This window comes from Dasypus novemcinctus, chromosome 3 (assembly GCF_030445035.2).
Source record: "Dasypus novemcinctus isolate mDasNov1 chromosome 3, mDasNov1.1.hap2, whole genome shotgun sequence".
NCBI lineage: Eukaryota > Metazoa > Chordata > Mammalia > Cingulata > Dasypodidae > Dasypus > Dasypus novemcinctus.
This window is the reverse complement of record NC_080675.1, coordinates 145745153-145757835: the sequence shown is the minus strand read 5'-3', so window position 1 is coordinate 145757835 and position 12683 is coordinate 145745153. Positions and strand designations below refer to the sequence as shown.

The following is a 12683-nucleotide window of genomic DNA, read 5'->3' as shown; positions in this document are numbered from 1 at the left end:
ACCTGTGAAGGAGATGGATGTGGCTATCGATAATAAATTGTTTTCTCCATTAAAAAAAAAAAAAGGAAATGACTGATTAAGTGATTCTGAGCCTTTCACAGCAGACCAGCTCCACCTTCTGGGAAGCCGAGATCCTGGACGAGGCTTTGTACACCCATCATCTAATACTAAATACCCGTCCCCCCAAGTGCCTTGATACCATCCACGAAGCTTAGGTCTTGGTCAGACAATAGCTCGAGTAGATCCGGGGACCATGTCACAGTCATACAGCCCATCATTAGGACAAAGACACCAGTTACAAAAGACGATGTGAATGGTAAGAAAGAGAAAGTAGGGTCCAACCTACGTTGTTCGCAGACCGGCCTGACACAGAGCGATATTTCCCGGGAATCATGGCAGGAGACAGTCCAGGATCTGTTAGATGAACCTTCGAGGTGACGCTACAGCAGAGACTCAAAGAGATCGAAGGGGGTCATCTCCCAGGCAACCCTCTCAGGAATTACCATGGAAACTACCATTTCCGGTCTGGTCCTTTCCCAAATCGACTGGCCAACACACTCGTTTTAGTCTCTAGCTGTACTTGTGGGGTTCCGGTGCGTCAGCACTTCCTAGTTCTATTTTCCCATAAAAACAGAGCGGGAGCATTAGGAGGAGGATAAAATAGGGAAGAGGCTGGCCACACCGGTAGCTATGACAACCAGAACTTCCGGTCCGTTCCTCTTTATGGCCCACCTCAACGCGACCGGCGCGAAGTTTGTATCCCTCGCTTCTGGCCAACTGCTCTTGGGATACACTGCAAGAAGGAGGGAAAGCAAGCTAACGAGAAGCCTAAGACTCTTCCGTTTGGGGCCCCAATTTGGCACTTCCGGGTACCGGAGGTAGGGGAAGGAAACGGGCACAGCCTGGAGTCTGCAGGTAAAGGGGACAACCTGCCGCCCAGGTAGCCACTAGGAGACTGCCCATGTGCGAGGGCCGAGGACCCCTGTTCCCGCGCATCCAAGGGCGTCGCCCTGGCAGCCCGCTGCGTGGCTGCCTACTGCAGGAACACCACCGAACCCGGGATATCGCTGTTCCTCTTCCGCAGAGACCCGGCGGTACGGCTGCTGTGGGACCGCTTCGCGCCGTGCCGCGGCGCCGACTGGTAACGGAGCAATCACCGCTCCGTCATCTGTTCCACCACTTCGCCCCTGTTTGACATCTTTTCCCTTATCCAGAAGAACCTGCGCCTCAGGCTTGTGGCGGACACCTTGCGCACCCCAACTCCTAAAGGGAAAGAAGAGGGAGACCAAGCGGGCCCCGAAAATGGAGAGCCCCAGGCGGCCAGACAGTCTGAGACTGCCCCGGGTCCAGCCTGTTCACTCCTGCGAGCCGGGAAGAGGACTGCAACTTCACCGGTGAAAGGAAACGCGGGAGGCCACATGGAAAGGGCACCTCAACCCCAAAGTTGTTTTCTCATCTGTAGAATTAGCGGAGTGGTTTAAAAGTGATCTCTAGGGTGTCATTTAGCATTAACAATTTGTAATGAAGTGGCCCAGGCAATGTCTTCTACCTGCTCCTTTCCCAAAATTCATACAAACATGCAGTTTTGTCCTTCAGAGGATAGAGTCACCTTCAGTCCCTTTTCCAGAATTTTTAGATAGAAAGGGTTTAATTTCTGCAAATCTCAGAATGGAGTGCTTGAAGCCGTGTTTCGTTAACATATTACATAAGCGTGAGGAAACGTGGATTATAAGTGTCAAAGATTGGGAATGATATGAGCTGCAGAGTTGCTGATAAAGATAGGGCTTAGTAGTAAACCCTTTGCAGCCCTAAATTTCCTTCCTGTCACAAGCTGCCTTTAAATTAAATATTTCTAGTGGGCTGAATTTCCCCATCTTTCCCACTTCTTTTGCCTGTTTTTCTAATCCATAAGCACTGATTACACTTAACTTTGCAGTTGGTCTGTGCGACTGTCTTCCCCATTTCCCATCTTTAAGAGTTCTCAATCTTCTTTGAGATAATCAGACTTCAGTCTTATTATCATCATTACATAGATTAAATTTTGGCTCTTAATTGGGTCTAAATGATATTCATTTCTGGAGGTGGGAAGAGTTTACCAAGAAATCCAGTGATCTGAAACTTATTTGGACTTTAAATATACAGATGTATTCATAGAATTTTAGAGCTGAAGGAAACTGGAGTGGTCTTGTCCAAACTTACAATGTAGGTATGAGGAAGCCAATCCTGGGATTTAATAATTTCAAGGACTTGTAATTATTGCTCTACATGTAATTGCCAGAGCAATGCTTTTTCTGAAATACCAACCTGCTTTCTACCTTGGGATGGGTGCTTAGAACCCTTTAATGGAACCCTGCAATTATTAGGATAGAGAACAAAATTATTAATGATCTACATGGTCCTGCATACCCTTTGCCCCTGCCTACCATACCAGACTTATGCAAGGCCACTATACTATCCCTTTTGCTTACTGTGCACCAGTCATGCTGACCTTTTCAGTCTTAAACATACTATATTCCTTCCTGCCAGCAAACCTATGTGCAACTTTTCCTTGTAATACCCTGGTATTATGCCTCTCCCATTCCCCATTGTCACCAATAAGTCCATTTCCTTCAAAACTCAAATGTCTCTCCCTCTTGATCCCTTAATTATATACTCCCATTTGTCCTAATGCAATAGTACCCATCACAGTTGTCAAGAAATGATTATGTAGTTTGCTTAATGTTTGTCTCGCACATTAGAATGTGAGCTCCTTGGCAGCAGAGATCATATGTGATTTGTTTACCATTGTATCCCCAGTGCCTAGAGCAATGTTTCGCAATTTAAGGAGTTCAGTAAATATTTGTGGAATAATTACGTGACCATAAGAAAAAAATTTTGTGTTACAATAGAATCTTAAATTCTCTGCTGGTTTCTCTTCTCACTGAGCTACTATCTGTCAAGACATCTGCCCTACCCGTGAACCATCTATCTACCATCACTACCTATCTAAACTTTTTTTCCAATCTGATATATGTACATCTATATATAGGTAAATATTACTGTATAGGAAGATAATAAATACTAAACATGTATCTCACATACACACCTCTACCCCCATTTTTCTTCCCCTTAGTTATTATTGTAATACCACCTAGTTCAAAAGCTGGGAGAAGAAAAGCAAGACTAGTGAAACAACCAAAATTTTGACATAATGAAGACTAACAGTTGAGAAACAAATACAGGATAGATACCAAATCTATTCTCCAATTAGTATAGCCAGCCAGCATTTTAACAATCCATATTATTTTAAAATGCTTGCAGAGTTACTATGAAACTGTAAGTTCTAATAAGTCACTTTTAAATTACATAAGGTAAAAAGTTAATATAGAATTGATAACAAATTTTAGCCTGATTTGGATTAGAAACCCTAATATCATTTGCTAAGAGAGTTTGTGCCACTTCTGACTCCTCCCATCAATGTTTTTCTTTCCAATCCCAGGAACAACTGACTTAAAATTAAATTTTCAGGCATTCTGCAACACTTACTAAGGAGCTATTGCAGAAATTTCTGGGTACTTGGTATTACATGCAGACAAATTTCAGTATGAATGTTCCCTCTCATTAGAGAGCTTGAGAAGAGATAGGGGCCACCTCCAAGGAAAAAAGGGGACTCTAAGGAAAACCATGTACTGTCTGATATTTTGCTTCATGCCACAATAATTATTGTTTTTTCCTAAACTTTATTTTGCTTCCTTTTTTCTTTTTTTAATCCAACTGTTTTTACCATTTAATTGAAATATGGTAAATATACAAAAGAGTTCACAAATCTTAATGGGTTAGCTAATGAAATTATCACAAACAACATACTTGTGTAACCACAAACCAGGTCAAAAATAGGATGGTACAAGTACCCAAGAAGTCCTTATATCAACCCAATCCACAACCCTTTCCCCTTCCTCCAAGATAAACAATTTTGCATGCATTTTTTTTTTTAACTTCATGTAAGAGAACTCATACAGTAAACAATCTTTTGGGTCTGGCTTCTTTTGTTCAACATTGTATTAATATTTGTGAGATTCATCCAAACTATTGCATGTAGCAGTAGTTTGTTTTCATTATTATGTAGTATTCCATTGTATGAATATGCCAGAATGTGTTTATCTGTACTGTGGTTGGATATTTGGTTTGTTCCCAGTTAGGAACTATTACAAAAAATACTGCCATAAACATTTTGTCTTTTGGTTCACATGTACACACATTTTTGATGATATATACCTAGAATTGCTGGTCATTTATGGGGATATAGTAAACTTAAGTAGAGAATGACAAATAGTTTTCTAAAATAGTCTACCAGCAGTATATGAGAGAGTTTACGTTGTTCCACTTTCTTGCCAATGCTCAGGATCATCAGTTTCTCACATTTTAGTCTTTCTGCAAGGTGGGTAGTGGTGTTTTACTTTTTATCTTTCTGATTACTAATGAAATTATTAATGAAACACCTTTTCAAATGTTTATTGGACATTTAGATAGCCTCCTCGGTGATGTCTTTTTAAGTCTATCCCATTTTTCTGTTTGACTATCTGTCTTTTTCTTGTTCATTTAGAGTTCTTAATAAACTCTGGCTTTGAAGGCTTTGTCAGTTACATCTATTTTTTTTTTATTTTTTTTAAGATTTATTTTTTATTTATTTCTCTCTCCCCCCTTCCCCTGCTGTTGTCTGCTCTCTGTGTCCATTTGCTGTGTGTTCTTCTGTGTCCGCTTGCATTCTTGTCAGTGGCACCGGGAATCTGTGTTTCTTTTTGTTGCATCATCTCGCTGCATCAGCTCTCCGTGTGTGTGGCGCCGTTCTTGGGCAGGTTGCGTTTTTTCACGCTGGGCAGTTATCCTTGTGGGAGCTCACTCCTTGCGCATGGGGCTCCCCTATGCAGGGGACACTCCTGTGTGACAGGGCACTCCTTACATGACTCAGCACTGCATGTGAGCCAGCTCACCACACGGGTCAGGAGGCCCTAAGTTTGAACCCTGGACATCCATATGGTAGGCATATGCTTTATCAGTTGAGCCAAATCTACTTCCCACATCTATTTTAAATATCCCACAGAAGCATTCCTCTTCACTTGTTTAATTGTATCTTTTGATGCACTGAAGTCCTTCATTTTAATGTAATACAATTTTACCAATCCTTTTTACTAATTACCAGCTCACCAGTCTTTTCCTTTATGCACAGTGTTTAAAACACTCTATATTATTTTCTAGAAACTTTATTGTTTTCACTTTCTACATTCGGATCTACAACCTATTTGGAATTGATTTTTGTGTATTGTGTCAGGTACCATTCAAGTTTCTTTTTTCCCTCCTGTAGATACCCAATTGACTCAGCTTCTTTCTTTGAAGAGGCTAGTATTTCCTCATTGCCCTTCAGTGTCAATTTTGTCATGGATCAAGTGTCCATATAGACATGGGTCTGTTTCCACAATTTTGAGTCTTTGTATGTTGCAAATTTTTCTCAGTGGTACATGTATTATTATTATAAAGGAAATAAAAGTTATGTTTAAAGCTTGATTTAATTACTAAAACTCCATTTTATCATTCAAACATTTGTTCTGTTAAAAAAACATTCTTAATCTAGACTTCCATAATGTTTGCCTTAGAAGAAGCTATAACCAGTAGGAAATGATCTTAAAATTCCATAAACACAAATAAAATAAGACCTTTAAAGTTTTATTTAAAACTTCAATATAATTAGTGTAATTATTCATATTACAAAGGAACTTGTCATAAAAGTATTTTCATAAAGTTTCTATAAATTGGGTATTATTAGACTGTGGTACAGCAACCAAAGATGCCTGCTAAAATATTTTTTTCAGTGGTCTGAAGGCAGTTACTATTACCAGGGCTGTAGGTGAAATATCAAAGTGCTATAACTTTGTTTTCATTTCTTTATTGCTTATTATCTTCCCTTCCCAGTCACTCTTAGACCTTTTCCAAATATCTTTTCTTACCCTCTACCACATAATGCCTAGGTACCCAGGCTTATGTTACACAAATCCTTTCCTTTCTACTTCTTACTTTCCACTTAATCCCCCATAAACTGAAATTTCCATTTCACAGTGTAATTTTTCTCACGAAGGTATTAAAGCCAATAATATTATCTTATGAAAGTATTTCTCTCTAAGGTATAAAGGACTGATAGTTAGATTTGCTATAATAATGCTACTATTATGATATCCAGTAGTTTAATACTAGTAGTAGCATCTCTTCTAGTTGTTGATTTAAGAGAAAAAAATATGAGCTGTAAGGAAATAACTTAGTTTATAGATTTCTGCTTGACCGGCTGCTTAGCAATTTATAACGTAGAGATAATAATGAAGAGTATGGCAGGATGCTTAAGAGCTTGGATTATGGAACCAAGTTTTAGCCTTGCTAATATGTGACATTGTAATATATTAGCTATATTCTTTTACTACTTGTTAATTTTGAAGGATAAAGCCATAGGAGGTAAACTTATCTTTGATATAATTCCCCTCTGGTTTATATTTTCAAATTGCATGTGAAAATGAAGCTATGCAAACACCAGTCAATGTTTATCATTTATCTAATAATGTCACTTCAGTACCTACTCACTGTGAAGAAAGCCCAGTGCATAAAAATACACAAATTTCTCTGCAGAGGCCCCTCACCATTGTGGTTTTGACTCTTCAGTTAATTGATTCAATCGATGCTTCATATGGGAAAGATATATACAAAGCAAGGTCTAACTCATAGGTACTTGTTATTTATTCTCTTTCAGGTATTCAGGCCAAAATGAAAGTGTTTGGAAAACAACCATGTGATGCAACTATTTAGACAGATGAATCATAGTCTAGAGTTTCCTCTCTCTTCGACATTTTCCCCAGGAACAGATATAGACTGGAATTTCAAGAGTGAACACAGTCATTTGTCTTAGATAGCTGTTCAGGTGAAAGAAGAAACATTAAAAACACAACATCAAATGCTTTCATATGCAATAGATTTTCAAATATTTACTCACATAACTTTTCTCTTGTAAATATTTCTCATCTAGATAATTTGACAGCTGAGTGTCAGCAACATTTATTTAGCTCTAAGACAAAAATTTGCCTGCCTGTCGAGACAATGAAGATAATCTTGCCCACAAACCTTCCCATTGCCCAATTTTACTTTTTTCTCTTGTTATCCTTTTTTTGGAAATCAAGTTATAAAACAAAAGCCACAACAGCAACACATTTCTAGGTCAAGATTAAATAATGAATATTTAGGCTTAGTTCAGGAGCAATGATCATATGGGATTTATTTGACATTCATGAGTTAGAAATTATTTGAAAGCAAAGAGGAATAAGAGTGAGCACAGCCTAGTACTATTAAATGATTTGGGCGTGAAGCCAAGACATTTGCTCTTGATTATTTATTTTCTGTTATTTATTAATTTGTTTGTACTATAATCTGTGGGTCAGTCCCTGTGAGTATTACTGGTGGAGGCAGGCTTTTACAGAAAATTTTCAAAGGGAACCAATTTAAAGAGATAGTTTCATATACTTAAGCTACCTTGTTAATGAAATCTATTTGCATCCATTCCTACTGTAACAATTATTTTTTAATAATTTAGATGGGATTACTAGCATCATGCAAAAAAGTATTACATTTCTAACATACCCCTACTTCAGGAGTCAGTTTTACTTCTATAAACATTACTCTGCTGAATTATACTTTTGGTAAATAAGTATATGAAACTTAGCTCCATCTGCCATTCACAAGGAAAATTTCCATGGCAATTTTGTACCATAAAGTAATTTGTTGCAGTGGTCTGAGAAAACTTGCTCTGACTCTGATCTTCTATTGATAATAATAAAAACAAAAGTCAATTTTATACCTCACATCTTACTAGTACTTTTCGATTGGAAGAATTAGAATGCATTTTATAATCAAGGCTTTAAATAATTATACCAAAGGAATTTTTTTCCAAGGCTAATTTCATGTGTGATTTAATGTTAATAGTGTAATTTTAATTAAAAAAAAAACACAAATTCTATTAATAGAAGTTGTGAACTTGAACAGTGATTGTATAAACAGTATCATCATCATTATTACTGCTTTGGCTTAGATTTGTGTTTTAAGAAGGCATTATTTTTTTTAAATTAAGCATTGCAATCTTCTGAAGCTAAATACTATCAATAAAAACCTATTGTCTATTTTTTGTAGTTTTATTTTATTTTTTAAGATTTATTTATTTATTTCTCTCCCCTTCCTCCCTCTCCCCCCCCCCCCAATGTCTGTTCTCTGTGTCCATTCACTGCGTCTTCTTTGTCCGCTTCTGTTGTTGACAGCGGCACGGGAATCTGTGTTTCTTTTTGTAGCGCCATCTTGTTGTGTCAGCTCTCCGTGTGTGTGGCGCCATTCCTGGGCAGGCTGCACTTTCTTTCGTGCTGGGCGGCTCTCCTTACAGGGCGCACTCCTTGCGCGTGGGGCTCCCCTACGCGGGGGACACCCCTGTGTGGCAGGGCACTCCTTGCGCACATCAGCACTGCTAATGGGCCTGCTCCACATGGGTCAAGGAGGCCTGGGGTTTGAACCACGGAGTCAAGGAGGCCTGGGGTTTGAACCGCGGACCTCCCATGTGGTAGACAGACGCCCTAACCACTGGGCCAAGTCCACCACCCCTATTGTCTCTTGAGCTCTGAAATAGCCTGTCTCCTTAATTCAAATGATAATTCATCCCCAAACTCGTGTAGTGAGTTTCTCTCATTTCTGCATATTAAACAAATTTGACAGCTCTATCGGCACATTTTTTAAAAAACTATTCACTTAGGTTTTTCTCTCCCCAATTGAGAATTTATACTTTCTTGATTCACATAAATTTATGATGTATTCTGTAATGTTTCACTGCCCCAGAGTAAAATGAAATACTGACTTTATATTAAATTAAATGTAAGGACCTTATAGTTTACATAGTACTGTTTTTTGGCATAAGTATTTTCGGTCATCTTTATTTTTCTGCCAGATGAGTTTAATGGGAAACACAGTTGTTTGCCTCAACATCTCCCATATCATGTTTCATTTATTTATTCAATAAGTATTTATTAAACATATACTCTGTACCAGACAACTGTTCCAGACACTGAGGATACATTGGCCAAACAGACAAAAACCGCCCACTTGGAGATCACATTTTCGGGGCAAGCTAGACAATAAACAAGGAAATGATTAATTTCAGAGAGTGATTAGTGCTTGAAAAAAAATAAAGTAGGGTAAGATGATAGAATATAATGGGCAGGGAAAGAGGGTTTGCTAGGGAGCTCTTCTAAATAGGGTAATCACAAAAAAAGTCTCTCTGAGGAGATGATATATGATTAGAGATATAAAGGATAGGAAGAAGGAACCACACAATGATTTGAGGAAAGAACATTTCAGATGATAGGAACAGTGGTACTCTGGCATATTTGAGCAATAGTAAGGCTCAGGTGGATGGTGATAATGAACTAAGCAGAGAATGGTTAAGAGATGAAGTTGGAATGGTATGCAGGGCCAGACCATGTAAGGCATTAGAAGCCACAATTGGAAATGTTTCTTTTATTCTAGGTTTAAATTCTATTTTAAATATATTCTTATAACTGGTTTCATTATGTGCCAGCATTTATCTCTTTTACTTAGGAAACTTCACTGAATACGTATTTAAAACCCCTGGGCCTTAGGTGAGTCAAGAGAGAGATGTCAAGAGTGTGTGAGTGTAAAATTGTTCAGTCAAAAATATTCTTCTATGGGAATCCCGGAAAGAGGCAACGGTGTTGTTTTTTTTTCAATTGCTCTCAAATTTGCCCATTAAAACAGATAAAACAGTTTCTATTCTGCTCATAGTAGAGAAGCTTGAATCAAATTAACTCTCTTGTGGCTAACAATTATAAACTCTGAAAAAAATATTTTAAAAAACAACTTTGAAGGCCTTGGGGAACAACCAAAAGCAGGTAGAAACAAGGAGTTAGTATGAAAGAAGTGCCACAGTAAGATTTCCACATACTACACTCCCATCCATGCTGTGCAGAGCAGCTAGAACGCAAGCAGAAGGCTCAGTATTACTGGATTGAAGTCTCAGAGGCTAGGATTCAGGGCTGCTAGAGTGAAATGTCATGAAGCAAGTAATGGAAAAGAAGAAGCCAGAGGGGAAGGGACTCAAAACATGCATATAAACGCCACCCAAATCCTTGACGAATCCTGAACTACATACATGCAGGAGATACCTCAGGGGGCCCAGCAGAAAGCAACAGAGAAAGCCTTTGAAAATGAGTGGAGATTTTATCTGCCACCCATCCTAGGGAAAATGGCATTTGAAGTTTGAATCCAGCTAAATTAACTGGTATTAGAGCAAAATTCAACATTCATCAGAAGATAATAGAATCTACTGCCTCTAGAACTTGTTGTCCATAAAGTCCAGTATAAAATTAAAACTAGTCATGTGAAGAAATTGGAAAGTGTGACTCATAGTCAAGATAAAATCACTTAGTAGAAGTTACCTGAGATGACCAGAGATTAGGATTAGAAGCAGCCATTATAAACATGTTCAAAGAGGAAAATATAGTCATAATGAATGAAGAGATGGGGAATCTCAGCAGAGAATTGGCAATTATGAAAAAGAACCAAATGGAAACCCAAGAACTGAAGAGACAAGTTATCAAGATATGTGCAAGAAGAAATAGAAAATCTGAATTCAATGTCTTAAGAAATTGAATTTGTAATTAGAATCCTTTCCAAAAAGAAAACTCTAGAGGCCTAGCTGACTTCATTTATAAATTATTATTTATTTTCTTTTATTTTGCTTTGTTTTTTAAATTTTTTAAAAAGATAGTTAGATTACATAAATGTTACATACAAAATATAGGGGATTCCTATTTGCCCCACTCCCTACCCCTCCCACACTTTCCCACATAAACAACATCCTTCAGACCAGGAAGGAATGAGGGTCCAACAGTGAGCCCCTGATACTAATGACTATGCTTATGAGCCTATACACCTGAAATAAGAACAAGGCCTAGAGCAGCACTGTGCCTAAGAGTTCCCTCCTGACAGCCTCCGTGTTACTCAAATGTGGCCAGTCTCGAAACCAAACTCAGCATGTAAATGCAATGCCTTCCCCCTAGTGTGGGACATGACACCCGGGGATGAGCCTCCCTGGCACCGAGGGATCACTACCAAGTACCAGCTGATGACGTAACTAGAAAATGACCTTAAATTAAAGGTTCAACGTGGACCAGCAGAATATCCCTGTCTACATATAATAACAGGAGTTAAAAATGCTCTTTGACCTAAAGTAAGGGGGGAATGGAAAAGACAAGGCTATGAGTTTCTAAAAAAGAGTCTGAAGGTTGTCAGAAGGATTGCCCTTATGCACACCTGAGCAGAGTCTCAGAGACAGATAAAGTAGATACAACCCCAGATATTGGTCCTTTTGAGGGCTAAAGAGACCCACAGGTTCTATGGTCATGGCAGATGGGGTTCACTGCCATGCCAGTTGGCCCTTCTTTGGAGCTGGTGTTTCTGCGTGATGGAGATGGACTCAGATGGGATCTCTTTTCACAAGACTTTCATGCTACTTTACTGGAATTGTAGTTGGTGCTGGGGCTTAAGATATATCTAGGGGATTTGAATCTCTGGACTGACAATATGATAGCCAGGCCCTGAGCCTCAACAGACTTCAGCTCCTACACTCTGGTTTATTGGACTTACTCCACTCAGCTAACATGGAGTTGAAGAATGTCAACCACCACACCATGGAGCCTAGAGTGCCTACAACTGAAAGCAGGAGGAGTGCATCCAATATCCATGTGGAATCTAAACCCCCTCTTGACATAGATGTGGAATGGACACAACCAAGCCAAGGTCCACAGGAAGGAGGAATACAGTAAGGATCAGAGTGGACTTAATGATATTCTATTCATGAACTATTGTGGTTAATAATCGAGAAAATGTGGCATTGATGTGGAAAAAGTGGCCATGGTGGCTGCTGGGTGCAGGGAATGGGAGGAAGAGAAGAGATGTGGAGGCATTCTCGGGACTTGGAGTTGTCCTGGGTGGTGCCCCAGGGACAATTGCCGGATGTTGTATGTCCTCCCATGGCCCACTGGATGGAACGTGGGAAAGTGTGGGCTATGGTGTGGAACACGGGACATGGGGTGCAGCAATGCCCAGAGATGTACTCACCAGACGCAATGGATGTGACATGATGATGGGTGACCCGGCCTGCGGGTGAACTGAACGGGAACCTGAAGAAGGGAGTGAGAATGGGGGAGACAAGAGACGCGAAGAAGGGAGACAAGACAGGATTCTGATCAAGTCTCGTTTATTGAGGGTCAATCAGGGGTATTTATAGGCAGGAATGAAGGAAGTGGTACGTACTGGCGTTAGCGCCTATGTCGGTAAATGATTGGGTAACTAGATTGCCGACTTTCCCGCCACGCACATGCGCAGATGGTTGTTTGGCAACATCAGCAGAAAGACTTTCATGCGCTTTAGGGAGTGCCCAATCGGGCCCGGAGGAGTGGCGCGAGGATGGAGAAATAGAAACTTAACTGGGTTAGTACCTAAGATGGCGTTCGGTAACAAGATGGCCGATACAATACCAGTGCCAGAGGTAGCTTCCCACAGATGGGGGAGAGTGTTACTGTTGGGGGGAGTGGTGGGGTGGGGGCGGTGGGGGC

At 39.7% G+C, this 12683-nt stretch overlaps 2 protein-coding genes across 4 annotated transcripts in view; one reads left to right on the top strand and one right to left on the bottom strand.

Moving 5' to 3' along the window:
- The window catches only part of LRRC49 (leucine rich repeat containing 49), a 244464-nt gene extending 243759 nt beyond the window's left edge, over window positions 1-705 (bottom strand). For all 3 annotated transcript variants that reach the window (XM_012522402.4, XM_058294430.2, XM_071214267.1), the window contains exon 1: window positions 347-705. In XM_012522402.4, coding sequence (XP_012377856.2) covers window positions 347-394 — 48 coding nt within the window. In that variant the 5' untranslated portion in view covers window positions 395-705. The remainder of the gene's footprint in view (window positions 1-346) is intronic.
- Window positions 691-7027, top strand: THAP10 (THAP domain containing 10). The gene is given in 5 exon segments (XM_058290381.1): window positions 691-756; window positions 945-1390; window positions 6519-6663; window positions 6745-6875; window positions 6877-7027. Coding segments are annotated over 5 exon segments (939 nt in total).
- Window positions 7028-12683: the final 5656 nt, after the last annotated feature.